We start from the raw sequence: 26,626 nt of genomic DNA, 5'->3' as shown, positions 1-26,626 counted from the left end.
TTGAGTTAGAGAAAAAACCTCTACTGAACTTTAATAAAGAGGTGGAACGCAGAAATTAAAGCATGATTTTAATTATGGTGCATTTCAGGAGTTTCAGGCTGGAGCTGTGGAGGAGACTCCCCATAGAGTTCCCATTAAAAAAAAAAATTATTCCATGTGGAGAAGAATTTTTTCTTATTTCTCACCCAAAATGACACCAAGTCCCCCTGGCATGGGGAAGAGACCAACCTGTCATCATCTGGGCATGACCTGGAGCATGTTGCTCCCCTGGGAACCTTCGTAGAGTCACTGAAGATCTGTTCTCCTGCAGGTCACAGCCTGGAGATGAAGCCGGAGGCACGTGTTGCCTGCCAGGTGATGCTGGCAGCGCTCTTCACAGCTCTGCTTGTCACAGCCATCACTTTTGCAGGTAAATGTCAAGGAGGAATGATGAGGAATGTCTCTGAGATATTTTGGGTTGTTGCATATGTGCCAGATCTACCTCCCCTTCTTCTGTGGAAGACAGAGCCCACCCAAGCTGCTGTCCTCTCCAGGAGAGGGACATTTCAGAGCAGCCTTTCTACAGAAGACCAAACTCATCCCCTTGGTGTAGGAGCTGATGATATCTAGAAGTCCGTAGAAAATCAACAGGAAGAGCCATTTCACACACACAGTCAGCCACTCATAAGTATGGTTTTCAGAGAGGAATGGGCCTAGAGGTGTTGGCATGAGTCCTACCAAGCTCCGAAGTCTCCAGGAATAAGAGAATTTATTTTCTGTCACTTTTCCTACATTTGTATTAATAAGAGAGAGAAATACCCAAGGGCATATTTAGGGATAGGACTATTCTGAAATTCCTCTTAAACTCTGGTTTTTCTGAAGGCTAGCATCCTGTTTCTTTCTTTGAAGGTGCATCAATCATGTTTCTTGGCCAACACCACAAGCTGGGCCATGATTTGAGCTTATTTTCTCCCACAGTTTCTCTTTGTATCTTAATTTTTTCCTTAACTCACAGTTGAGGCAGATGCAAGACCTTCAGAGACCATGGGATGGAGGATGACCTCCCCACTCAAGAGAGGCAAGGGGAAGATGCTGCTCCTTAACACTGTTCTATTTTTTAATGACAGTGCAGGCTTTTCAGCCTCATCCCCAGTCCTACTTTCAGTGCCCCTTCGACTGGATCAGATATAGAGGAAAATGCTACTATTTTTCGGAGACTGAGGGGAACTGGACATCCAGCCAGGACAACTGCTCAGCACTTGGTGCTTCCTTGGCCATGCTGGACAGCATGGAGGACTTGGTAAGGAGACAAGAGGACACGCTTAGCATTAGGAAAAAAAACCCAAGCCAACATATTTGACACCTCATGGTTTCTTTGACTGGTCTTTCAGGATCTTCCTTGGAGATCTGGGGCAAGAACTTGGGGAAGAGGGTTTTCTTGAGGGTTGGTCATCATGGGTCTCTTCAAATTCCTCACTAAAGCCAACTGCTGCCAACTGTAGCTAGACACACTTTTTTAGCAGATTGAAAGGTTCAAGCCCCAAAGAAGCCCTAGAGAAGCACAAGTAACTGGTAAAATGGAGATTTTTTGCTAGAAGGAGGTAAAAACCTTTTTTTCTCTTTTTTAGAGCTTTGTGATTAAATATAAAGGCATCTCAGAGCATTGGGTTGGCCTTCTGCGGAAAGACGAGGAGCAGCCATGGCAATGGGTGAACCACTCACTTTTATCGCACTTGTGAGTCCGTGTTTTTCATCATTACATTGTTGGTTGGTGATTACCCAGCCACAAAATGTGTATTTCTTCTGGCACTTGAGGTGCATCCAGAGGTAGTAATGGGACAGTTATGTTTGGAAAGGGCAACGCTGCATCTTGTTTCTTGCCTTGACCTAAGATATAGGAGTGGTGTGTTTGGTGAGAAAATACTGAGATTAGATTTTTTATTAGAAGTTCTTTTTTTTCTTGCAAAGCTTTGGATTTCTTATTAGAAATAATAATAAGTCAGCATCAGTGTTGGCATATTGATGCTGAATTATTTCTACTCCTGTATAAGAAATATATATTGATATTTTGGCATGTTGATGCCCACAAGGATGCCTGAGAACTGAAATAGGGGGAAACCCATGTGTGACTTTTGTCCTTTTTACTTCTGAGCGTGTCTGAGGGGGATTGTCTCCTCTGTCCTTCCAGGTTTCAAATCCGTGGTGGTGGGCTCTGCGCTTACCTGGATGACAAGGGGCTCAGCTCCTCCCCCTGCAGCACTGAGAGGAGCTGGATTTGTAATAAACCTGAGCTGCAGAGCTCAGGCAAGGGCAAAGGGATGAGATGGGCTAAAAACCTCTGTGTCAGCTCCTTGGGTGCTGCAGGGAGGTCTTCTCACACCCAGATACCTGCTGCACCATGAAAGAAAACCTCAAAAAGGCTTCAAATCCCCTGGGTGAGGGGTTCTTGAGGGTACCAGGGGACCAACAAAGTGTTGGTGGGAAAGGGCAACCTTTGGAGACCCATGTAGGGCAGTCCTACAGGTTCCTGGGGGCTAGGGCAGCCTTAGGGGGTCTTTTTAGGTCTAGGGCAACTTGGTGAGAGGTCAAATGCAGACATCTTCTGCTTGTTAGAAAAAAAATTTATTATATTCAGAGCACATTTATATCAATTGCATGTTAATTACTTGGAAATACCTGAGCATGGAAGTGGGGGAAGTAAGTGCAAGCACATCCTTGTGATGACAAAATCAGTTTTAAAATGAGGCAACAGCTGGCATTAATGCAAAGCCTGCAAAAATTATGATTTTTAATCTACATTGGAAGCCTAGCCAGTGATGGACATTGAGGTCAGTAAAGGAATTATCAGAGAAGGCTATCTGGGAGGAAAAATCAAGTTTTCAGGTCAAAAACAGTTCAGTGAATCCCAGCTCATGTTAGGAAGCTTTGGATGAATTTAATGACAGTGGCTTTGAGATGAGACCAACTGTGCTGCGCTCAGACTCAAAATCCCTGGACATAACCCAAAATAAAGACATCTAAGATGAAGGTAGGACCATGAGTTGAGGTGGAAATGACTCCAAGACCTGGAATAGAAGACTTGAAGAGCATCAAGGAGCATTTCAACCACCATGGTGCAACCAGCTTTGGAAGGATTCCGTCAGTGCATCAGCCCTTGGGGGACAGTTTGATGGTTGAGAGGAGGACACAGAAGTAGGGGAAAACCTTCTCCCCACTGAAGGAAGCCACAGGGAAGGTGAAGATGCACTGGCGGCTGCCAACGGCATAGAAGGAGACCTGTCCCACCTCGTAGTCCAGGTAGACTCCAATCTCCCCATTGAGGAGCGGGATGGAGGTATTGGATGGGGCTGTGAGGGCAACACAGAGCTCATCGTACTTCTGCAAGCCCCAAATCTCAGCGCTGGGCTTGAAGAGGACCCGGCCTTTCCTCTGAACCGACTCACGGGCCACCCCCACAGCCCAGAAGCGCCCATTGGCCTCTACCTCCCAGTAGTGGCGGCCCGAGGTGAAGCCCTCGCTGCCCAGCATGCACGGATCTGTGTCAAACCGGCCGGGACCCTCTGGCCACTGGCGCTGAGGCCTGCCCCAAGTTGCCTCTTTGAGGTCCTCGGAGAGGATCACCTCAGGACCCACTGTGGCTGGATCCAGGGTCACATCCACTGAAAAGCAAAACAGAGGAGAGATCAGAAGCCACATTTAAGTGTAAAGGAGGCACCCAAAAACCTGACCCAAAAGTCACTGCTGACTTTTCAAGGAGAAAGGGAGAGAAGGAGTGAGGTTGGAGATGGAGGAGTGAAGAGGTGGAGGTTGGAGATAGAGGTTATGCAGCTGAGGCTGGCGATAGAGAAGTCAAGAAAGGGAGGCTCTCCATTTGAGGTTGTAGAAGGAAGAGACAAAATATGGATGCTGGAGATGGAGGATCTCTGAGCCAGGTTGGAGATGGAGGAGTCAAGACATGGAGTTTGGAGATGGAGAACCCAGGGAGACAGAAGGTGGAGCTGGAGAATCTCCAACTCATTAGACATTGATGCAGCCCAGAAAACACCAGGAATTAGTACTTTGCTCCTGCTTTGATTACCTTCAAACTGTTTGGCAGTGTGGTAGTCCAGGGCAAGGTCCCATGTGCATGGCCGTGGTTTGAGGAAGAAAGCCATTATGCCTGCAGTGTCCTCCCCTCCTGGCTGGAGGCAAGAGAAAGACAAAGAAAGAAAAAAAGAGTAAAATCAAATTATTATCCTACGAACAGGCACATATCAGCTTTCTGCCCATTTTTATGGCAGGAAATGGGCTCAAACACCACATTTAATCAAAATACTTCAAGAAAGTGCCATTTTTTTTCACTAACAGTTGTAATAGAACTTGGTTCGTTTATGTAAAGGCCCATGGAGATAGGTTAAATCAATTAATTTCCCAATGACTATGAAGGGAACATGAGGAGCACATTTGGATGGACCCATCTACCTTGTAGGTATTATTATAACCCAAAACCCCATTTCTTGTGCTGGCTCAGGGCTGAATCTGTCTTAAATACATCTCTGCCTCCACCATTCATCAACCAAATCTGACAAGGTTTGTTTGAGTGAGGAAACTCCTTAAAATTGAGATAAGCCACCTCTACCTCTCACGTCCAGAGAAATCCTCTGAGAGGGGAGAAATTTCCTGCTGGCCCCCAAGAAAATGTGTGAAGGGGAGATAAGAGCTGGCACTGAAGGGCCTAAAATCCATCCTCCAGAACCCAGTGTGGGGCTTTGTATGCAAAGGGACCTGGAAATGAGTAATAAAGCCCAAATAAAGCCCAAAAATGGTTGAATAAACCACACTGTAATGGTTGAAAATGAAAAAGTTGTTTCATTTCCTTTGCTGTTTATTTCCTCGGCAAATCTGCAGAAAGGGGGATTAAAGCAGCAGGGGGATGAGTAAAAGTGGGGGAAAGGTAAGAAAATCACCCTTAAATGAAGATAAAAGCAGGAGCCATCCTGTTTCTCACCCAGATATCCCCAGATGGATTATTATGAGCAAATATCACCATGACCCTCCACTGCAAAACATCATGAAATCTGAAACAAAGACCCTGAGGTCAAAGCAAGGGTAAATCCACTTTCCTTCCTGTGTTAATGGGATGGAGAGAAAGCTCAAAATCCCCTTTTTCCCCAAAAAAGACAGCAGGTTGATGTAACCACCTACCAGCTCTGCAAGTTTCCCCCTCTCTCAAACCTCTTTGGTGTTTTCCTTGGTGTCACTGGTGCTGTTTTCAGGTTGTTTTTCCTCCACTGGCTGCTTCTCCACTGGATTTGTTTCCACTTGGAATTTTTTTCTCCCCTCTCTGGCACAGGCTCAGCCAAAGCTCTGTCCTGTCTCTGCCTCTGCCAGGTTTTATCGCCAAGAAGGGAGGAGTCCTCCAATCTCTCACCTCCAGATGGGGCCATGACGTGCTTGGACGCCTCCTGCACCCTCTGATTGCACCTTTTTCCCCCATTTCAGGGCCATTTACTTTCTGGACGCAGGCGCTGCAGAGAGAAGGGAGGAAAATTAAGAGAGTGCAAAAAAAAAAATGCAGTATTGCACGTCACCACTAGGAAGAAATTGGTTAAATTTTGCCCCCTAGCGGCCCAAATCTGGGTGTGGCCCCTTCTGCACAATGGAGCTGAACAAGGCAAAGCAGGGACAAGGCTGAGAGCAGCTTCCAGGTGAGGGATGAGACAGCAATGCCTAGAAATGAGACAACCTGGGAGAAATAAAACATCTTTAAAGACAGCTGTGGGTGAGGAAATCTGATTTTCCCACTGGGACAGGTTGTGCTGGGATCTGAGCGCAGGAACACCCAAGGGCAGTTCGAGGGCAGGCAGCTTCACCCTTCGCCACTGCCAACCCCCAGCATTCTCCTCACTGGGAGGGCAGTGGGGCCACAGCAGTGGCACAAAACCTGCATGCTGAGACCAGCCACAACTTCCTCTCCCGGTGCTGAAGAGACAAAACCCCTTGGGGTTGCATGGCTGCTGGAGGCAATGGGTGAACCGCCACAGACTGTGGTCATGAAGATTTTTGGGGGTCCTGCAGAGACCCGCGAGGTGAGATCAGCCTCCTAAGACTTATCAGGCTTTGCTCCCTCCCTTTCCTCCCCTTCTCCCTCTTTCCCCCTCCTTCCCTCAAAAAAGGTGCAAAATGAAAATATTTTAATTTCTTGGTGGGAAAGCTCCAGTGCCTGGTTCTTGTCATAGGAGAAACATAAAGCGAGTTGATCCCTGCTTTCCAGGGAAGGGAGCACAGGGGCTTTTTTTGAAGATTATTAGCTTTCCTCCCCCAGATAATTTAAGATTTTAAAGGCGGAATTATACAAATGATCTGGGCTGATCACTTACATTTTTTTTAAAATAATTTTTTACTTTTTTGTATATTCAGGAGAAAATTCAGTCTCATATGCAATCCCTAAGGAAGATATTGGTAGAGTTTCTAGGCTGGAGAGTGAGGAAAGATAAGGGCCTACCTGCTACAGGGGGCCTCTTGGTGTTTTGACAACCCAAATGGATATTTATTTTTCCCCCAAACCCTGTGGAAGAAACATGCAGGGGGTATCCGTACATCCATGAGGTATCCTGGTGCCTTGCAAAGCCTCATACCCAGCTAGAGTGGTTGGTGCAGATCCTTGGCAGGTTTGACCACCTCCATGTGCAGGTGCTTATTATCCACATTTTAAATCACTGCATTTTCATGGCATTGCTCCTTTTCATCCAAGACTGCATCCTAAAGGGACATTTGTTAATATGGAATTAACCTTCCCCCATGCTTTCCAGGGCCTGATGTGGTTTTGGACAGAATATAAACAGGAATGACAACAGTGAAGGAGAAAGAAGGAAAACCATGGGCTGAAGTGCTTAATTATGCTGCAGTCGCTAATTAGCCACATCCTTAGCTCTGCCCCAGTGTTACAGACCCCCAGCTCCAGCCACAGTGCTTTTGTCCTTTAGCTTGAAATGGAAAATTCAGCTCTGGGGTTACACAGGGGTTTTCTGTCTCCTCTAGGAGACAAGCAAGGCTGAGTGGCTCGGCACTGAGGCCGAGTTCAAGTGGCTGTGCCGGCTGCTGGTGGAGTAGGAGTGGGTGATGCTGGGGTGGCTGGCAGAGCTGAACAATGCCTTCACAACTGCCCAGGCCAAAAAATCCTCTTGAGTGGCTGAGGGGATCACACAGCTCCATGGGCTCATTGGGCAGCTGGAGGCCAAGCGCTTGCCCCAGGTGAGAGCCCTCCTTACCCAGAAGCCCTTCCAAAGTGCTGCCTAAGAGATCCTGACCCCATACCTCGCCCCTTTATCCCTCCTTTTTATTTTTAGGATGTTGGGATCATCCCAAGCAGGTATGTGGAAACTGCTCAATTTCCCCCCTTGTCACCCCACCTGTGGAGAGGGGCTCAAAATATCCCTTGTGTGATATCTATCCCTGTCATTTATCTTCCCACTTGGAGTGAAATGAGGCTTCACTTCCCTTCTGGGCTCCCCACAGAGGTTGAAAAGAGCCTGAGCTCTGCTGCTGCTAGTGGAATGCTCTGCAGGAGGCCCTGGAGGAGTTCAGAGGTGTTTGGGGAGAATTCTGCTATTTCAGGAGAATTTGGAGGCATTTGGGGCGGAATGCAGAGGTATTTGGGATAATTCAGTTATTTTTGTCATAACTCAGAGATATTTGAGGGGAACTCAGAATTGTTTTGGAAGGAATTCAGTTGTATTTTGGGATAATTCAGTTATCTGGGGAGAAGCCAGAAGGAAGATGAGGTTGTCCCAGGGAAGGCAGCAGGAGGCTCAGCACCCACTCACTGCTCATGTCCTTCCCTCCTCCCAGGTACGGGTGCCTGCACGAGTCTCCCTGCAGCAAAGGCAACCCTGGAGCCTGGCATGGCTCCTCTCCCACAGTTCTTGGCAGACAGAAAAAGCATGCAGTGGGATGAGAAGGAGAAGCAGGATGAGGCTGGAGAAGCCCAGCGAGGCCAGGAGCCAGCTGGCACCCAACAGGGGGTCATCGCTGGGAGATGCAGGACACAGATGCGGTAGCTGGACTCTGAAAGATGCTGCCACAGCCCAGAGTCCCGGGTGCTGTCCGTGTTCCTTGGGACACAAGTCGAGCTTCCTCCCAGCTCAGATCTTGCCACAGAACAAGATCTGTTCTGCCCCAGATTTACTGCCAACAGTTACTCTGCTGCTTTAACTAGCAAGTGGTCTTGTGCTGCTGCTCTACATGAAGGTCATGAAATAAAAAAATAAGAAAAAAGACTCCAAAATTTTTTTATGAGTGTGTGCATAGGATAGATATTACGGCATTTATTGCTCCGCAGGCTAGGGAGACAGCAGCGGGAGAGCAAGAGGCAGCGGTATACACAGGTCCAGGTCCTTCGGTGCCGAGTGGCAGACCTGTCCCGGTGCCTAAGAGCTCGGGGACTTGGCCGAGAACGCCATGCCCCGCTCCTCCCCGCCGCTGGAAGCCGCTTTCCCGGCTCTGGCTGTCGCCTCTCAGCCCCGGCGCGGTGCCCGGGGAGTCCCCGCTCGTCGAGCGGGGGCGTGTGTGGGACGGGGAGGATCGATCCGGGCCGCGTTTCGCCCGCCCCTCGGTGCCCCCGCCGCTTTTTGGATGCGCGGCAGTGGCCACTCCTCGCTGCGGCTCTTTAGTTCTATTTATTTTATTCTGTTCCATACATTCTATTCACACTTCGCCCTCTTCTCAGTGCAGCCCTTCTGGCGACACCTGACAGCCGTCCCGCGATGCAGGTCCTTCAGTGACACGAGGTGACAGTCACTCCCTGGCGCGGCTCTTAGAGACTCGGGTGAGCAGCCACTCCTCAGTGCAGCCACGCCACCACCGCCTGCGCGCCTGCCCCAGGGCGGCTTTCCTGCGGCATCGGTCGGCTGGGCTTCCATCCACCACGAAAAAAAACAAACTCTGCTAAAACGGTACAAATTACCCCAGAAAGCGAAGCGGTTGCAATGCACATGGGCACCGAGGCGCTGCAGCTCCAAGAGCTGTTTTATTGGCCCCTTCCCCACTCCCCTCCCAACTAAGAATCCTTAAGTAAGGTGGAAACAGCGGTTTGCTTTTACGTACATGCATAGAGATAGCAAAAACGTACAAAATAACAATTTCTGCGGAAAATATTTATATCTATTACATCCCTGGTTTTTCCTCCTGCTGCAGAAACCTCGTGTAGGCTGAGATTCCTCTTAAAAAAGGACAGTAAATACCTGAAATAATTAAGAATTAATTAAGCATGAAGTCGGTCTGCCGTTAACTAATTTTTCAGGCATTTCCTAGAAAAAAGCATACTTTAAAAAAGGGGGGGGGGGAAGAAAAAAAAGGAAAAAAAGGATTTTAGGGTGTTTCTTCCTTTCTGCTCTGAGATATCAAACTTCAGATTTGGTCTCGGTTCCTCCCGTTTCATCCTGTCCCGTTCTATTGTGCTCTGCCCCACTGCACCTCAAAGTGTGTTTTATCAGCCTTATTCATAACTGATTAATACTTTTTAAATTATTTTTACGAGGGTTTTGTTATTTTTATAATTCTATACTAAGATTTGCAATTTCAGTTAAACATATATCTAATTATATTTTTATATTACATAAAATACACTGAAACAGTTAACACTTTTATGATAGTTAAAATAAATATATAAAATTATATTAATATTATGCTAGATTATATATATTTAACATACTTTTATTATTCTATAGAAGTGAAGCTTCCCGCTCCAAGACCCTCGTTTGGTTCACTTTCCGAATTCACGTGATTGCAAAACTTCATTAACATTACACCCTCCTGGAATTTCTGCTCTAACACCTCCTCCCCGCACAGTTCTTTTACTTTTTCCCCTTTGCTTCTTATTTTTCCCATCCAATTTGGGTGCTGAGCGAAAAGGGTCGGTTTTTATTTCACCTTAAGACTCCCCCGCCTTGCCCCGCCCCTCGTTCCCCAGCTGATATCCACGTGAGCTCTATGGACCTCCTTTAATCCCTGTTTTCTACAGCCACACTCCGGCCGCACTTTGCTTCCCCCGCTGCAGCCGGAGTGGCAAAAATTTGCCTTGCAAATAATTCATGCCTACTAACGCCCCCCTCTCCGCCCCCGCTGTCGCTGCCTGTGTTCACTTCTGTCCTTAAATCCTTGCTGGCCTCGCCCTTGGAGGCGGTTTCGTCACTGGGGCAGTGGGAAAATCAGACCAGCTCTACGTTGCTTCTGCCAGGCAGGTCCCGGATGCCGACACCGGGGTCCCGCCCTGTCGCCACTTCCCGGAAAACCTTGGCCAGGCCCCTTTATGTGCACACTTCCCCGAGAGCGCTTTAGGAATAACCATGGCTGCGGGAAATGCCATCAGATACCTCCAGGGGGAAGCCACCTGCGCTGTCTGCCTGGACTTCTTCCACGACCCTGTTATGATCCTCAGCTGTGGCCACAATTTTTGCCGGCGTTGTCTCGAGTGTTGCTCGGCGGATGCCGCCGGGCGCGCTTCCTGCCCGCAGTGCCGCGTCCCTTTCCCGCATGGCGACTTCCGTCCCAACCGGCAGCTGGCCAACGTGGTGGCTGCCGTCCGGGAGCTGGACACGCCGACGGCGCAGGAGCTTTGCCGGAAGCACGAACAACCCCTCACTCTTTTTAGTCACCGGGATGGAATCCTCGTCTGCGCTGCGTGCGCTGAGCATCGCGCTGAGCCCGCCGTGCCCCTCGAAGAAGCCGCTCGCGGGTACAGGGTGAGCGAGTCCCCGTCTCAGACGCTGTTTTCCTGCCTGAGAGACGCTAAAACCCCAATTCCCCTTTAAAACTCTGCCCCCAAAATATGTATATTGAGTTGGGGCAAAGTTTTCCCCCATCTTTCCAGGAGAAAAAAAAAATACTATGAGCATCCAAAAGTCAAAAGTGAGCTGAAATGCTGCAATTTGCTGAGGGTTAAGTATGAAACAGGGCAGGAGTGTGGCAGCTTTGGGACCAAAACTACATATTGGTGAATTCAAGCTGCTGCTGTCACCCAGTGCCTTTGCTGTGGAGGATTCCTGTTCTGCTTCCGGGTGTGGAGGAGAAATGGGGGTCCCCAAGGGGTTTTGGACCTGGCTGGGGGTGCAAGGAGCGGGGAAAGGGGGAATGGGAACTGAAGGGTGGTGCAAACCTTTTTACAGGAGAATTTGGAGAGATAGGATTTCCCAGCCTGTCTGGGAGTCCTATAATGCCCATTTATCAGTATATATTTACATATCTCTACAGATGAGGTGAGACTATCCATAGAGCATTACTATAAAATTATTTATAACATGGATATGCATGAACATATCTGCTTCAGTGCAGCTGGAGAGGAGGCTGAGGAATGGGCCACCTGCTTTGGCCATATTGCAATTCCTTACGGGGTCCCAGCCCCACCTTTTCCCCCTCCTCCAGGAGCCCAACCCCCTTTTTCCCTTTTGCAGAAACAGTTTGAAGATTCTCTAAGAAGCCTGCAAGAGGAGTATGAGCAACGCGTCAGTCTCAGTGAGTTAGTGAAGGAGACAAGACAGGAGATGCTGGTGAGTGCTGCTGCAGTTAAGGTGCACTGTGGGGGCAAACTGTTTCATTCTCCACTCCAGCAGCATCCTGATTCTCCTTCATCCCCTAGACTCGAGTCAATGCTGAGAAGCAGAAGCTACTGGTGATGCTGGAAGAGCTCCGGTGGGTTCTGAGGGAGCAGGAATCATGTTTCCTTGCCCGGTTCCGTCACCTGTGCTGGAGACTGGAGGAGCAGCAATGTGGTGAAGCTGCCAGGATAACCTGGATCCGGCAACACCGTGCTGAGCTCCAGGCCAAGTGTCAGCAACCAGATGTTGATCTGCTACGGGTGAGCCAAAACTTTCCCCACAAATCCCTCTGTTCCCCCACTCCACTTTGGCTTTTATTCCCAGGAAAACAGTCCTAAGCATCTCTCTCCCTTCCTCTCCAGGATGCCCAAACCACCCTGAGCAGGTACTGGGGCCAAAAACCATCAGCAGGAACACCACTCGTGGGCCAAAATGCTCAATTTCTGGGATCTCCTCCTCACTCTGCATTCTTTTCCTCTGGGATTTTTGCTTTTTAGCTGGAGGGGATTGGTGGTTAATCCAGAAGTTGGTGAAGATGGGGGAATCTGCCATCACATCTCGCAGGAGCTGGACTCTTGCCAAGGGAAATAAAGATGTCCCTGGGGTTTTCTAGTGGTGGGGAAAGGAAATTTAGGGATTTCTTGGCATTAAACACACCAATTTTCCCCCCTCGAGGTGCACAGAGAGGAAGGTGCAGCCGATGCTGCTGTCGTTGCCAGAGCTGGAAGCAGAGCTTGAGGATGTTACCCGGAAAACCAACATGCTGGCAGAGGCAGTGACACAGTTTAAAGGTGCTTGTAGGGGAAAAATTGGCAAAAAAGGGGATTTGTGAAGCAGAAATGGGAACCTAGGGTGGGACTGGGAGGAAAGAGAAACCCCAGGGCTGGCAAATTCAGTCGGACAGGAAAAGCATCACTTTAAGTCCTCCATTAATTAAAAGAAAATCAGGGATTTATTCTCTTTACAGCAACCTTAAGGCATAGGAAACTGCAGGTGGGAGATGCAGAGGCCTCTTGGTGGTTAATTGGCACCCAAGTTAGGACATTAATTATGTGTGGAGGCGGGTGATGCTCCGAATGAAGGGGGTTATGTCTCCCACCTCTTGTGGTCTTGCCTTCTCCTTGCTGCAAGGAGATGGGTGGATGTGGGGCAGCCCCAGGGACAGGACCAGAGGTAAAAATCTCCGGGGGTCATCTTCTATTTGCAGACAGCTTGGGCTGTTCACTGGAGGAAGACTCAGGGGGATATCGGAGAGGTGAGTCAGGCTTCAAGGCTAATGCTCAGATCCAGCATCCAGAACTGGGGCTCAGCTGCAGAACCTGGAGCTGATGCTCTGGTGTGATTTTTGAAGCTAATACCCCAATGCATAGAGCCCCACTAACACCTCTCTCCCCTCTAGCAACTGTGACCCTGGATCCAGCCACAGCTCACCCCCAAATCCTGGTGTCAGCAGATGGCCGGACTGCGCGCCGCCGGGAATCACCCCCAGCTCCTCTTCCCTCAGGAAAGGAGCGTTTTGAGTCTCTCTGCTGTGTTTTGGGTCGGCAGGGCTTTGTGGGGGGCCGGCACTGCTGGGCTGTGGAGGTTCGTCCCGGTCCTGACTGGGCGCTGGGGGTGGCTCGGGAATTTGTGTCTCGTAAGGGCTGCTTTGGTCTCAGCCCTGAACGTGGAGTTTGGGCTGTGGGCCAGTGGTTGGGGCAGTTGCAGGCTCTCACCTGGCCCAGCCCCACATGTCTTCGGCACAGCTACACACTCCGACGCATTGAGGTAGCTCTGGATTATGCTGGTGGGCGGGTGGCTTTCCGTGATGCTGACAGCCAGACCGAAATCTTTGTCTTTCCCCCTGCCTCTTTTGCTGGTGAGCGACTCCGGCCACTGCTCTGGCTGGGTGAGGGGCCAGCTCTGCTCACCTTCTGCCCCTGAATCCCCCCAAAACCGACCATGAACCTCCCAAGCACAGACACTTCCACCACCCCAGCAAACCCTCCACTCAATAAATGGCCCCAACTCCCCACCCCCAGATCCATTTAATTTTCCTTATAACATGTAGTTTAACAATCACATTTCACTCTCTTGCTCCTCAGTGGGAGAACAGAGATATTTTATTTCCCTAGCTGTTTGTCAATGGAACCATAGCCTAGAAAAAGAGGGAGAACGTCCCTAAAAAATTTTGAAAACTCACTTTGAGGCAGAAAATGGGCTTTGCTTCTGGATGGCTCATAATAAGATTTTGCAAGTCGAAACTTTTCTGCTTAGGCTTTGCAGAGAATACAGGGGAAATGGGCTAAAACCACCTTTTGTGCCTGCTGGGATCACTATGGCTTATGGTTTTGCCACTGCCACAACATGAGCAGGGAGAGAGGCCACAGACAGGATTTTATCCCCTGTTTTAATCCCCTATTAACACCTACAAGTTGAATAGAAGGGGGAAAAATAAACTTTTATCTTGAAGCAGCAGAAAGCTGTTATTAGGGTTAAACTATGTAATAGAGAGCTGTTATCAGCAAGCACAGGCAGGACTGGGCAGGTCTCTGCCTCTTACAGCCTCAGTCACTCCACCTTTACTGCCAGGCTTGCCTCCCTATCCACACACATACTTGACATCAGACTGAGGAAGGGGAGAAACCACAAGGAAAGGCAGCAGGGAAGGCAGCTGCTTTTATCTTCAGGGCCCTAATTTTAATTAACTGCCTTGACAAACTCACAGGTCACCGCTAAACCCAAATTACAGTCCTGATCAGTTGTATAATTAGTTGTTTCCCTGTTTGGTTCATGGTGAGGTTGGTCCTGGATGCCGTCTTCCTTACCAGACAAGGCCCAGTGATGTGTAAATATAAGTACTTCTTTGCAGCATCCTGCTCCAAAAGGTGAGCTTCAAACACTCCATTTTCCCCTCTTCTTAACCAATTTATTGGGATAAAATGTAATTGTTTTGTTTCATCTTCTCCATTTCATAACTTCATCTGCTCAGAGAAGAGGTTTTTCTCCCCAAAATGAAGCCAAGCTGGACATTTCTCCCCCCACAAATTCCCTCACTGTCCAAAATACCCACGAAAAAGCCACATCTGATGGTTTATTTAAGCTAAAAGGAGCCTTTTTTAACAACTGAATATAGAGGATGAGACCCTATAGTGCATTATAGGGCCTGGGCAGCATGAATGAAGCTGGTAGCTGGGCTGAGCAAAAGAAATCTGAATTGTGGGTGATTTTTAGGCTTTTTTGCCATTTATTCTGTGAAATAATTTCTCTACTCAGACATGCTTTAGACCTGAATTTCCCCCACGGCAGCACTGGAGATGTGGTGAAGGAGCACATCAAATCCTCCACATGAAAACACACTAAACCCCAGAAAACTGAAAAAAGGACAAATTGTGATAGACTGAACTTTGAATAAACAAACTGGTTAAGCTTGGCAATTTGTTGTGTCCCTCGTAACCTGGGATTGATGTCTTAAAGTGTTTTTGAGCCAGATAAGGGAGAAGGCTTATAAGAAGCAGCATCCTGTGGAGGTGTGGTAATGTTTTTTATCATGCCAATTTCTTCCTTTCTGATGAGGCCCAGCTGGCACCACTACACAGTCATGAGAAGCAGGGCCAAAGAGTAGTCGTATCATTAGAATGGGCCATAAACCATTGCTGTCCCCCAAATTAACTTGGAGAAGTTAGCAGCATGGAAGGGTGCCATGGGGCAGGGTGAAGGTTCAGTGATGGCAGGAGCAGGAGAGCATGGGGGGCACACCCCAGGCTTGGTGGTGTGGAAGGACTGCGGGTGTATGCCTGGGGAAAGGAGTAGGGCCGGGGCATGTCCATGAGCCAGGTGGAGGGTCTGGGCCTGCCACCCAAACCCATGGGATGAGGTGGGGGGGCAAGAGGTAGAGTCCCTGGGGTGCTGGTTTCCCCACACAGGTGTTGGTGCAGCAGGCTCAGGGTGCCCCTGCAGTGGAGTTGCTCTTTGGTGGGGCTGGGGTGGGCGGCACTGCGTGACTCGAGGGGAGTCGGGAGGAGCCCAAGCAGCACTGCCGTCTCTCCCACCCCAGACCCAGGGGGGCTTTGACATCATCATCAATCCCTGGGAATGCAGTGAACAGGTGGGACCCCAGCATGGGGTGCTCAGAGCCCCAGGATTCCCATGGAAGGTGCGGCAATGACCCCACTGTCACCGCTGTCCTCACCATTCCTGCCATCTGCTCTGTCCCTGATGTCCCTCCCCTCTGTCCCCACAGGTGACAGTGACCATGCAGCACGAACAGGAGTTCCTACACCACTCATCCCTCACAGGTCCTCAAAGTGCCAGTGTCACATTGTGTGTCACATCCTCATCTGTGTCACATTCCCTGGTCCCCTGGGGTCCCTCAGCCATGCCCTGTGGTGCTACCCCCAGGGTGGGGACCTTCCAACGGGTAGGGACTGCCAGGGGTATGGGAACAGTCGGGGGGGGGGATATCTGGGGGGCTTGATCTGTGAAGATAAAGACACCTGGGGTGGGTTGGGGACAATTATGGGACAGGGTGGATGGGGACATACATAGGGACAAGGACCTCTGGGGTCTTGCTGGTTACCCAGAGAGGTCAGGGACTCCCAAAAGCACTCAGACAACACACAGGACTGCAGGTCAGGGATGGGTGACCTGCCCATGTTGCAGTGGCCCCATCCCCAGCTCCATAACCCTCTGCTCCCACTGCACATGTTTTCTGGGACAGGGCCAGGGTCAGGGTCAGGACTCACCATGCTTGTATCTCTGTCCTCAACAGTCAGTCCTGGGGAAGAATGAAGTTTATGCTGGCACCTATGTTTAACAGGCAGTAGTTGATGTTGTCATAAAATCATGGTGCTGAGAAGCTGGAAGACATTGGCAGTTTAAAGGATGTTCAAGTCCACTGTAGAGACCAGATTCACACTGCATTCACGCTGTAAATGCAATGTCCCAAGAGAAGAGGTCAGGAAAGAGCACTCTGGCTCTCAGACCACTTGGAGATGCTCCAGCTCACTCCTGCTGGTTCCAGAGTGGAAATCATGGACCCATGGGTCCACAGCACCATGCCTTATCCTGCTCTCACATCTTCTCTCCAGCTACTACTGTGGGCCCCCACCTCAGTGGCTTTCTGCCCACAGATTTCAAGCTGGCCTTGCATCCTCCAATGCAACGCTCACTGGGATCTGGAAAAGCCAGAATGATCCTGTCAGGGGCCCTGGGAAGGCTTGGGAGCCTGGCCCCATGTCCTTTTCCTAACAGAAGCTGCAGTAATCTTCCCACGGGATGGAGCTAGGAGATGGATGCTGGCAAGTCTGTCCTCCCTCCTGGATGTGCCCTGCAGCAGAACTACATGGAGAGGAGATGTCATCCCGTGCAGAGCCCCTGGCTTCTCAAGCACAGACAGGAGAACTTCTGTTAAATGTGGAGAGCCAGTTTTGATGACTAAGATTTTGGCTGATGCAAATTCAGAAAAAGATATGAAGTTTTCAGAGAAGTTCTGGAGGCAAGAGGTTCAAATGAAATTGGGGAAAAATAACACTGCTGCAAAGCCAACTGCATCTTACACAGGAGGAACCAGAGAAAGAACCAGAATGGTTCTGGAAACGCTGCTGCCCACAATTGTCCTAGCAGTGATGAGGTAAAGTTTCTGGAGTAAATATCCACTGTCTTCCAGAAACAGGTGTGAACCTGCCAGCCAGTCTTGGACTTACCCTCCAGCACGTGGCACCAGGCATCCAGCCCTGGGCTCTCAGTCACTTCAAATTCCAAGTTACCCTCATCCCGCAGCATCCTGATCTCCTGCAGCAGGGTAAGATGTCCCCATCCTCCTCCAGCACCTTTAGCCTCCCAGCACCCCTAGTCCCGCCTCTCCTCAGCCTGACTTCCCAGCACACTCTTCTGATGGTGTTGGGTTGGACAGTGCCAGCAATGGTGACTGCCTGCATATGGCCCAGGGACCCCTGCCCAGCACCATGCCCTCCCTTACAAGTACACCCTATGGTTCCAGGGGACCCCCCACCCATCCACCATCACCCCATTCTCACCAGGCAGTAGGTGGTCACCAGGATGTAGGGTTGTGAAGAGAGAGGCATTGCCCCTGTTCCCCTTGGGTGCCCACAGCTGAGCCTGCTGGGTGCTGAGCACTGTGGCTTGGTGGGAGAGCCAAGGTCCCAAACACCCATCCCTTACCCACAACCCTTCATGTCCCCTAATGCCCTGGTGTTTCCCAAACTCCCAAATCAGCACCAGAGGTCTCTGACCCCATAGTTGTCCCCAAACTCCTGTGGTTGTGCCCAACATTCCAAGGACCCCAACACCCCTGACATCCCTGTCCCCACAGATCAATCAATGCGTGGTCCCCATCCCCCTGAAGGTCCCCACCTGGGGGAAGCACTCCAAGGCAGGGTTGAGGGGTGTTGGAGGATGCAGCAAGGCTGTGGTGCCTAGCAGCATGGAAAAGAATGTAAATAAGAGGTGAACATCCAATCATACGTGAAGGCTAGTGGTAAATATAGATAATAGAACTAAGAATAGTGTTAGTATGTAAGATTCTAGAGACAGTGTGTGTGTGCAGCTGTGTAAAGACAATGTAATATTCTGGATGAAAAGAATAAAGCTGAATTTAGGCCATCATCATCATAAGTGCCCAGTTTTATTTACATGGCCATCCTCGGATTTAATACAACAGAGGGGTCCCCATGGGGCCAGGGAATATGACACAGATGAGGATGATGTCACTAGCACTATGAGGACCTGTGAGGGATGAGTGGTGTAGGAACTCCTGTACCTGCTGCATGGTCACTGTCACCTGTGGGGAGAGAGGAAACACAAGGGACAGAGCAGATGGCAGGAATGGTGAGGACAGCGGTGACAGTGGGGTCATTGCCGCACCTTCCATGGGAATCCTGGGGCTCTGAGCACTCCATGCTGGGGTCCCACCTGTTCACTGCATTCCCAGGGATTGATGATGATGTCAAAGCCCCCCTGGGTCTGGGGTGGGAGAGACGGCAGTGCTGCTTGGGCTCCTCCCGACTCCCCTCGAGTCACGCAGTGCCGCCCACCCCAGCCCCGCCAAAGAGCAACTCCACTGCAGGGGCACCCTGAGCCTGCTGCACCAACACCTGTGTGGGGAAACCAGCACCCCAGGGACTCTACCTCTTGCCCCCCCACCTCATCCCATGGGTTTGGGTGGCAGGCCCAGACCCTCCACTTGGCTCATGGACATGCCCTGGCCCCACTCCTTCCCCTGCCTTCATTCTAGGGGCACACCCCCAGTCCTCCCACACTACCCAGCCTGGGGGATGCCCCCCATGCTCTCCTGCTCCTGCCGCCACTGAACCTTCACCATTCCCTGCAGTACCTGGCCAGCTTTGCAGCGGCAGCTTTGCGGCAGAGGGCGGGAGGGTAGTTTTGAAATCAATCTTGCTTAGAAAATTCGAAACAACAACAGGTTAATTTTTTTTTTTTTTAATTAACTTGAGAAGAAATCCCTTTTCTTTGGGCAGCTCTCTCAGCCCAGGTGCTGGGTGTCCAGGTGCTTCATCTGGGGGGACTAGATTTGCAGCAAATGCCATTTGTGCCTGGGGTCAGTGGCTGGGGTCCGAGGCTGGGCGGTGCTCTAGTAAGGCGGTAGGGCCTGGGGCCAAGGGACAGGGGTGAGCCCCCCCAGCCCAGGGACAGCCCTGGCTGGGGGCAGATCTGCCACTCCAGGACAGGACAGGCAGCAGACCTGCCTGGCCAGAGACCCTGCGGGACAGTGTTGCCCCTGCCCTGCAGCAGACAGGCTGTTGTCCCACACTGCCTAGGGCCATCCCCACACTGCCCTCCAGCTCAAACATCCCCATCCACCAGTCCTCCCCATCTGTCCTGTGTCTGCCCCTCCTCAGCCCACCTCAGACCTCAGTTCCACCTACTCAGTCATGCACAGAGAGCCGTGCTCACCCATTGCTGGAAAACAGCTGGAGCTCACTCCCCCCTTCCCCAGTGCCCTCACAGGGCCATACCCAGCTTGTCCTGTGCCCTCACTGCCACCTTAGGCCTGCACTTCTGACTGTGGTCAGTGCGGTCATCTGCACCCAGCAGTTCAGTCACACCAGGCTGGGAAGGAGAGAGTGGCTGGTTGAAATGTTGAGCCCAATTCAGCACCCCCAAGTAACCTTCCCCATGCAGCTTTCCCTGAGGAAACTAAGGCACGAATAGATGCTCAGAATCTCCCTCCCAGCCTCGGTGCTCCCTGATGTATCCCTCCCTTTGCCATCCCTACCTTTTTGGAGAGCCACAGGACATCCTTCAGCTGTGCAGTGGACGTGTACTGGCCCCTGCCATTCTGCAGCTTGAGGTGGGACCTGCCATTGGGCAGCTTCCTGGGGGCCAGGGCACAGAAATCATCAGTGTCCAGCTCTGTGGTACCCTGAGCTTCATCCCACAGTGCCAGGAAGGGGATGTTCCCAGGTGGGGCATGTCCTTTCCGACTCCCCTACAACTGCTGCAGCAGACTCATGCCTGTCTCAATGTGCTAAATCAACCCCCCCACCAAGCATGAGGTTAGGCTGAGATAAGATACAACTGTGATGACGACATGTGGCACTAGTGTCACTGAGACCGGGCTGGATGGGGCAGCACAGCAGGAGCTCTAAAACCCCCGAGACCTGGACCAAGGACAGCTGGCCCTCTGTGTGACCTGCCCTGCCCAGGTCCCCTGGTTCCCTCTGTTTCCGCCAGCAGACGGACTATCCTGCACCCCAGGGCCCAGGGATGGGTCGCCATGTGCCCTACCTGTAACCATGCTGTTGTGCTTGCTCCTCTGTGATGATGGTAGTGGGGTGTGCAGCATGGGTGATGGGCAGCGGCGGATAGAACGGGAGTGTGTCAATGTGCCTGGGGAAGACAGGAGCCACGGGTGGGTGATGGGGGACAAACAAGCCATCCCAGCCTGGGACAGCACCCCAAAACCCATAGGCTTGTACCGCACAGCATGCCCCTGCCTGCTGCCTTCAGGGAGAGGTTCCCAGAGGGGTCCCCATTCCCTGGCTGACAGACAGGGAATGTGGAGAGGGCTCAGCAGAGTCAGATCCCAAGGCAGACACCCTAACCCTCATGCCTGACACAGGGCATTGTCAGCACCCATCCCCCCCATCCCACCCACGCAGCCCCCTGATACATCAGTGCTGGGTGCTACTCACGGGCCAGGCACCTGCATGTTGAGGTCCCGGTCGCAGGATAGGCACTTGTAAGGGACCAGCAGCTGCCTAAGGGGGGAAAGAGTCTGGTGAGCTCCTGGTGAGGCTGCAGTGCTGCCTGCATACAGACAGCAGCTCACAGGCAGCAGCAGATGCTGGGCATGTCGCTACAAGGAGTCACAGTGTTTGCACGAGGAACTGCAGGGTGTTGAGCCTGATTTCTCCCCCAAGAGAAAAAAGAGACAAGCTCACCCTGGCAAATGCTGGCACCTCTGAACTGTTTGGCTGCCCAGGGCAGGTAGGGAGGGATGTGAGGGACAGGGTGCAGGTGCCCATGCTGCCATCTGAAGCAGTCCTTGCCCCAGTGTCACCCTCTTGTCAGCACTCATGACCCCCCTACGCCTGGTCAGGAGGGCAGGTCATGACCTGGCCCCTTGGTGCCATGTGTTGTGCTCCTGCCTGTGGGAATGACCTGCTGTCCCCCATCCTTGCACCTCTGCACCCACATCCCAGTTTTGGTTTGGAGGGCTCCATTCTGCAGATGCCCCTCCTGCTACCTCCTCTGATGTGGCGAACCTGCTACTGGTGGATGGAGAAGGCAGAGTCATGCTTTGTCACCATCCCTGCAGTTTGCTAGCTGGCATACTTGTCGGATGCCAGGGTACCACATGGGCACTGGCTGGGATAGCTGGAGGAAACGAGGCCAGTGATGTCCTCAAAGCCAACACCATGCCCATCACACTCACTGCTTAATTCCTGCAGCATCATCTGCAGAGACTGACATCTCGTCCTTGAGCTCCTTGATCATTCTCCCCCAGATGTCCTCCAGCTGCTTCTGGAAAGGTCCCAGTTCTAGGCGATCCAGCTGTGGACAGATGCACACCCTCAGACAGCTGCCCCAGGATGAAACATGGTGGTCCCCAGGGAAAAGCCAAGATGGGGATCCTCGGAGGGATGATGCCTTGAGCTTCAAAATCCCCAAGGAGCCAGTTCTTTGCAGTGGAGACAAGGCACCCTGTACCTTGGAGTCCAGCACATCACGGAGCTGCTGGTGGACCTCCTGCCAGTGCTGCTCCTGGCCCAACACCCGTTTCAGCATCTCCCGCATCCTCTCCTCCAGACTCTCCATGCTCGCCTCAAATTGGGTGCAATTGACTTTGCTGCCCAGGGCGGCTTTGTCCTCTTTCTAGCAGGAAGGAAAGGCAGGACAGTGGTGGGAACAGGGCAGAGGTACAACACGCAGGGCCAGTGTCTGCTAGGGACAGAGGTAAAACTGCTCCTGCAGGGACATTGTGGCCCTTTCAGGGGTGCATGGCCTGATGCTCACCCCATTAGCCCTGCGGGGTTGATCCCACCGGCCAAAGGGAGCCAGGGAGGAAGAGGAGATAGAGGGACCTGAGAAGGGATTTGCAGCCAGTCTGGAAATACACCCTCCCACCTACACCAAAGGCAGTTTTGCTACCGAGTGCCCAAAGGACAAGGGGCATTTGTCATCCTGCCTGAGACTCCTTGATTGGTGACAGGCCCCTCAAGACTGTACCAGCAGCAGCAGGTCCTCCTTGTCTGCTTTCTTCTCCAGACTCTCCAGGGACCGGAATAGAGCCTTCCAATACAGAAAGCATTCCATGACACCGCAGCAGGGTCAGAGCTGCCTCTTGGCCAGCCAAGCACCCCATGTTCTCTGCTATCCAAAAACCTCTGGGAAAGGCCATTTGAACCCACAGAGCACTATGAGCAGGTGAACGGGCGATCAGATCTCTGGTGGTTCCTAGGCTGGGGTGTCCCCTGTACTCCCGCCCTGCAGGGGGTTCAGCCACCCACCTCAATATCTTTCTGCTGTTGGCGATGGTCATCCCGTAGGCTCCCTGTGACGTAGCCAAGCTGCTCACAGTCCCCTTCCACCCGCACAACTGTGGCTTGGATGCTCTTCAGCATCTCCTCATCCTGCTGCAGAGAGGAAGATGATGAGATGGTGCCTTGCCAGTGATGTCTGGTTGCCCCAGAGAGAGAGATCTAGGGTACTCAGCCAGTGCCACAAGCCCTCAGTGCTAGCACAACATTTGTATCAAGGCTTTAATTTCCTGCTGACTTCCATGCTGCTGACTTGTCCAAATCAATGTGGGAGGACAGCAAGGGGCTGCCCCACATTACACTGAACACAACCCAACAAGAGGCTCCTGAGTCACCCCCCTCAAGCCCCCCATGCTGCCATCTGCCCACCTGGCTCTTCTGTGGCAGTGACCTCTGCACCTGCTGTGGCACCAGGGAGTCCACCCGCTCCTGGAGTATCTCATAGTTGTGTAGGAGCTTCTTCAGCACCTCCGTGTCTGAGCTGCGGTCAGGACTTGCTGCCTCTGCCTGCTTCTGCCCTGCACTCCCCACCATCACCCTCAGCTCATCCAGCTGCAGGAAGGGGAGGTAGGATGGATGCAGCCAACAGACCTGCATGCCATGGCGGCTCAACAGCCCCAGCCAGGCAGCGGATGTGGCCAGGAACCCCACAAGGAGCACCCTGCTGTTTGGGGTGACAATGGGCGTGCTTCCGCTGGACCTTACCTTCTCCTTAAGCTGGTTGGCTGTGACCAGCTCCTTCAGTGCAGCCTTGGTAATCTTCTGCTCATCTCTCAGCTCCTTCTGCTCATCTCTTAGCTCCTTCTGCTCCTGTTTAAGCTCCTGCAGTGCAGACCTGGCCAGTGAGACAGGGGCACAGGTAGGCTGAGCTTCCACAGGACCACTCGGAAGGTGTCCCTCACTGCCCAAACCGTATGCTCCTGGCCACCTTTCAGGCTCCCTTGCAGCCGCACGAGATACAATGCCCTCTCCCATCCTCTTACCCCAGCTGAGAGGTCTCGTCTTTGCCATCAGCCACACTTAGCTTTCCAAGGGCATCCTCCAGCTGCCTGATCTGGGAAGGGTGGTTGTTGCGGAGTCAGAGCATGGACCTCATGTTCTCCCAGCATGGGGTTCTTTGTCTGTCTCCTCCCTGCCAATTCCCCCTGGTATCCCTGCAGCCCCCTTAGGGACTGCCACAGGCTCACCTTCTCCTTCTCACCCTGCAGGTCACTGGCCAAGCCCTGCAGGTCACTGGTCAGGCCCTGTAGGGAGGTCACCTGGCCCCGGAGCTCAGACAGGTCTCTGGTGATTCTCTCCACTGCTGGGTGGCCTGCTTGGGATCCAGGCTGTGTCCCGGTGGTGCCACTTTGAGCACTGGGGGTCCCTGTCTGTATCCCTGGGGTCGTGCTCTGGGTATCAGGGCATGACCCCAGGGTTTCCATGTCTGAAATTTGGGGCTTGGTAGGGGCAGACTGGTCATGGAGAGACAGTGGATGGCCAACAGGATCCTGGAGGGTCCACTGCAGTAAGATGAGAAGATGGGCAGCAGTCAGGACACAGGAACATTAACAATTGAACTTGTGCACAAGCCAGAAGGACTCTTGGCAGCTCTGGCTGTCCTGCACTGGTACATCCTTATCTTCTCTCTTTCCCAGAACCTATGTTCCCTTTTATCAGGGCTGTTTAGTTCTAAGTGCCTCAGGATCCCTTTGGCTAAGGCAGGCAGTGACCTCTACCACTGTCCTGACCCACAGGCAGAGGTGGGTGTCTCCTGGTGGACCCTTCTCACTCTTCTGTCCTGGTGCCCTCCATGCTGGGCAATGGAGGGCCACAGGCCAAGGGTGGCAGGGCAAGATGGTGAGAGGCAGGGAGGGTGTGGGCACCCAGCTCCCTCCCTCCTGCACTGGCAGCAGCTCACCTGGCCAAGAGCTTTCTGGATCATCTGGATGTCTTCTCCCACGTGGGACTGTGTGGCTCTCATTTCATCGACCTCTTTGCGGAGACCCTCACAGAGATCTGTGGCCTAGGACAGGGGGATGGTGAGGTTGAGCCCCAGGAGACCTGATCTGGGGGTCCTGATCTGGGGGTCCCTGAAGGACCTTCATCCCTGCCATGTTCTCCATGTGGGGCACAGCAAAGGGTCTGGCAAAGCCTGGTAGCCAGGCACTGTGGACAGCACTCTCCATTCATCCAGCAGGGCCAGATCCAGGGGTAGTGAACCTCTAGCAAGCAGAGGCAAGGGCACTGGCTGCTCCCTCGGATCCACACCTTGCTGATGGTGGTAACTCACCTGGCCAAGTGCCTCCTTGATCCTCTGGATTTCCTCTCCCATGCAGGACTGTGTGGTCTTTATCCCAGCCATATCTTCATGGGAATCCTGGGATAGAGCTATGGCCTAGGAGAGATGGATAGCAGTGGTGAGCCCCAAGTGAGCAGCTCCCCAGAGAGTCCCCGCCCCTGCCCTGGGGAGCTGATGGCACAGCCTGCGTCAGCAGAGACAGACTCTTCATGAGGAGGATCCAAAGCACCCAGAGCAGTGTTTCATCCCCAGCTCTTCCTCCTCAAAACTCCCTTTCCCATAGTAAAACCCCAAGTGCTGCTGTGAGCTTGGGCTTCAATCAAACTTTGGTTTAAGGGCACAGACCTCAGAGGAGGATGGGGGTATCTTGAGGGGACCACCCTGGGGGCTGGGAGGAACCTCTACATCAGAGATGCCACTCTCTTTGGCTTCAGTCTTCTCCACGTCGGTGGCCATGGAGGTGACTGGAGAGCCACTCCTGGTCCCCTCCAGCAGGTCTTTCCCAGACAGCTGCTTCCCTGGCTCTTGGGGCTGCTGCCGCATGCCCTGGCCTCCGGCCTCGGTCCTGCCCTCCTTCTGCAGGCCAGGGTATGATCCGGCAGGCTGGATCTCCTCCACAGCCGAGGGGAGCACGTCTTGCAGGCCCAGCAGGCTCAGGTGATCCAACATGAGCTTCAGCAATTTGCGGAGCGCCTCTAAGTTGATGTTGACCTCAGGGGTCCCGATGGCATCATCCAGCAGCTGCAACATGCTGACTGAGGCCATGGCTGCTGCCCTGTCCGAAACCACAGCACCTGTCCTGGGGGAATGGGAGACTTTGTGCTTGGAGGGAATCCGGCAAGTTAGGAGTGTGGGCAGCCAGCAGCCCCCTTCCTCCTCCGCCTCCTCCTCCTCGGCCTTTCTGAGCCCCAGCCGCAGGCATGCATCTGCCTGTGTTTGTGCTCTCTCTTGTTGCCAGGTAACACCTAGCCCTGGCAGCCGGTTGCAACAGAGCTATGGAATCATGGAATGGTTCTGATCGGAGGGGACTTTTTACAGATCATCGAGTCCTGGGCTTGCAGCCATGGTGGGTCAGTATCCCCTGGCTGTAGGGTTCTTACCTGATGGCTTCCTGTTTCTTCAGCTATCCCACCTTGGGCTGGGGGAACATGAGGTTAGGGACCCAAAAATTCCCTTGCTTCCCTTGATGGTCATCCACATTCCCCCTTGGGCTGGAAGGTACCCAGTGTTGGGTGTACCCCAACCTCTTCCATCCCCTCAAGTGTCGCCCCACCTTGGGGTGCCCCTGTACAGTGCAGTTGAGGGCAGTGATGCAGCCACACAGTGCTGCGAGTTACCAGTGGGTCAGGAACTGGGGGCTGAGCAGAGATCATGCTTCTGGAACTCAGGGTGCTTCAGTATTAGGCATGGACATACACACACAGACACATGGCCTGAGCTGGGGACCCCTGGACAGTCCCACAGTGCTGGGGAGACCCAGGTGGCTGGATGCAGGGTCAGCAAGAGAGCTGGTGCTGCTGACTGCTCTTCCTTTGGGCTCCTAGAAATGCAGGGCAAGTGGCACTGCAAAACCCCAAAGGAACCAGATGTTTGGGGTGCCAACCGCAACCAGAAGGGGACAGAACTGTCTGGGCAGCTCCTCAAAGAGATCCAGATTTTGGGGTACCCTTCACAACCCTGAGGGGATCTAGATGTCCAGATGGCCTCCCAGAACCAGGAGGGGGCCCAGATGTCTGGGTGTCCCCCCACAACCAGGTGGTGCACCTGATGGCACTTGTCTGATGGGAGAC

The 26,626-nt window shown here is 52.3% G+C and overlaps 4 protein-coding genes and 2 long non-coding RNA genes across 11 annotated transcripts; 4 read left to right on the top strand and 2 right to left on the bottom strand.

Annotated features, from left to right (window-relative positions):
* The first annotated feature begins 322 nt into the window (after positions 1–322).
* On the top strand, positions 323–2,381 carry LOC114057335 (C-type lectin domain family 2 member E-like). Its single transcript, XM_027883489.1, has 4 exons — positions 323–409; positions 1,107–1,279; positions 1,608–1,714; positions 2,168–2,381. Exons 1-4 carry the CDS (start codon positions 325–327, stop codon positions 2,379–2,381), a joined length of 579 nt encoding a protein of 192 aa, XP_027739290.1. The 5' UTR covers positions 323–324.
* Positions 2,382–2,588: 207 nt separating this feature from the next.
* Positions 2,589–5,471, bottom strand: LOC114057347 (butyrophilin subfamily 1 member A1-like). Of its 4 annotated transcripts, XM_027883517.1 has the most exons (4): positions 5,194–5,356; positions 4,926–5,036; positions 4,058–4,160; positions 2,589–3,638 (listed from the first exon to the last, which is right to left on the bottom strand). In XM_027883517.1, the coding sequence occupies exons 3-4, from the start codon at positions 4,131–4,133 to the stop codon at positions 3,127–3,129; spliced, it is 588 nt and encodes a 195-aa protein (XP_027739318.1). In that variant the 5' UTR covers positions 4,134–4,160; positions 4,926–5,036; positions 5,194–5,356; the 3' UTR covers positions 2,589–3,126. The 4 variants fall into 4 exon arrangements, with proteins under 4 accessions (XP_027739318.1, XP_027739314.1, XP_027739317.1 ...); XM_027883513.1 differs by lacking the exons at positions 4,926–5,036; positions 5,194–5,356 and adding an exon at positions 5,390–5,471; XM_027883516.1 differs by lacking the exon at positions 4,926–5,036 and having other exon boundaries at positions 4,058–4,156.
* A 26-nt stretch (positions 5,472–5,497) lies between these two features.
* On the top strand, positions 5,498–6,440 carry LOC114057348. The gene is made up of 3 exons (XR_003571192.1): positions 5,498–5,666; positions 5,772–6,047; positions 6,379–6,440. It is a non-coding gene; the product is annotated as an uncharacterized LOC114057348 (long non-coding RNA).
* An 863-nt stretch (positions 6,441–7,303) lies between these two features.
* On the top strand, positions 7,304–9,035 carry LOC114057349. The gene is made up of 2 exons (XR_003571193.1): positions 7,304–7,547; positions 8,692–9,035. It is a non-coding gene; the product is annotated as an uncharacterized LOC114057349 (long non-coding RNA).
* Positions 9,036–9,959: 924 nt separating this feature from the next.
* On the top strand, positions 9,960–14,446 carry LOC114057351 (zinc finger protein RFP-like). Its single transcript, XM_027883518.1, is given in 9 exon segments — positions 9,960–10,700; positions 11,409–11,504; positions 11,594–11,812; positions 11,915–11,937; positions 12,228–12,343; positions 12,760–12,807; positions 12,952–13,136; positions 13,689–13,736; positions 13,738–14,446. Coding segments are annotated over 9 exon segments (1,296 nt in total). The 5' UTR covers positions 9,960–10,304; the 3' UTR covers positions 13,903–14,446.
* A 4,528-nt stretch (positions 14,447–18,974) lies between these two features.
* Positions 18,975–25,990, bottom strand: LOC114057336 (glutamine-rich protein 2-like). 3 transcript variants are annotated; one of them, XM_027883492.1, is made up of 16 exons: positions 25,182–25,990; positions 24,828–24,932; positions 24,456–24,560; positions 23,743–24,057; positions 23,539–23,609; positions 23,261–23,390; positions 22,925–23,107; positions 22,526–22,648; positions 22,245–22,307; positions 21,726–21,890; positions 21,451–21,569; positions 20,708–20,773; positions 20,301–20,402; positions 19,789–19,888; positions 19,529–19,622; positions 18,975–19,143 (listed from the first exon to the last, which is right to left on the bottom strand). In XM_027883492.1, exons 1-16 carry the CDS (start codon positions 25,599–25,601, stop codon positions 19,112–19,114), a joined length of 2,193 nt encoding a protein of 730 aa, XP_027739293.1. In that variant the 5' UTR covers positions 25,602–25,990; the 3' UTR covers positions 18,975–19,111. The 3 variants fall into 3 exon arrangements, with proteins under 3 accessions (XP_027739293.1, XP_027739292.1, XP_027739291.1); XM_027883491.1 differs by having other exon boundaries at positions 22,526–22,651; positions 23,743–24,054; positions 25,182–25,989; XM_027883490.1 differs by having other exon boundaries at positions 22,526–22,651; positions 25,182–25,987.
* Positions 25,991–26,626: the final 636 nt, after the last annotated feature.

This window comes from Empidonax traillii, unplaced genomic scaffold, assembly GCF_003031625.1.
Source record: "Empidonax traillii isolate 1590-97213 ecotype Southwest subspecies unplaced genomic scaffold, ASM303162v1 scaffold127:size982661, whole genome shotgun sequence".
Classification (NCBI taxonomy): domain Eukaryota; kingdom Metazoa; phylum Chordata; class Aves; order Passeriformes; family Tyrannidae; genus Empidonax; species Empidonax traillii.
Note: the sequence above shows the minus strand (reverse complement) of the source record. Positions and strands in the feature narration are given on the sequence as shown.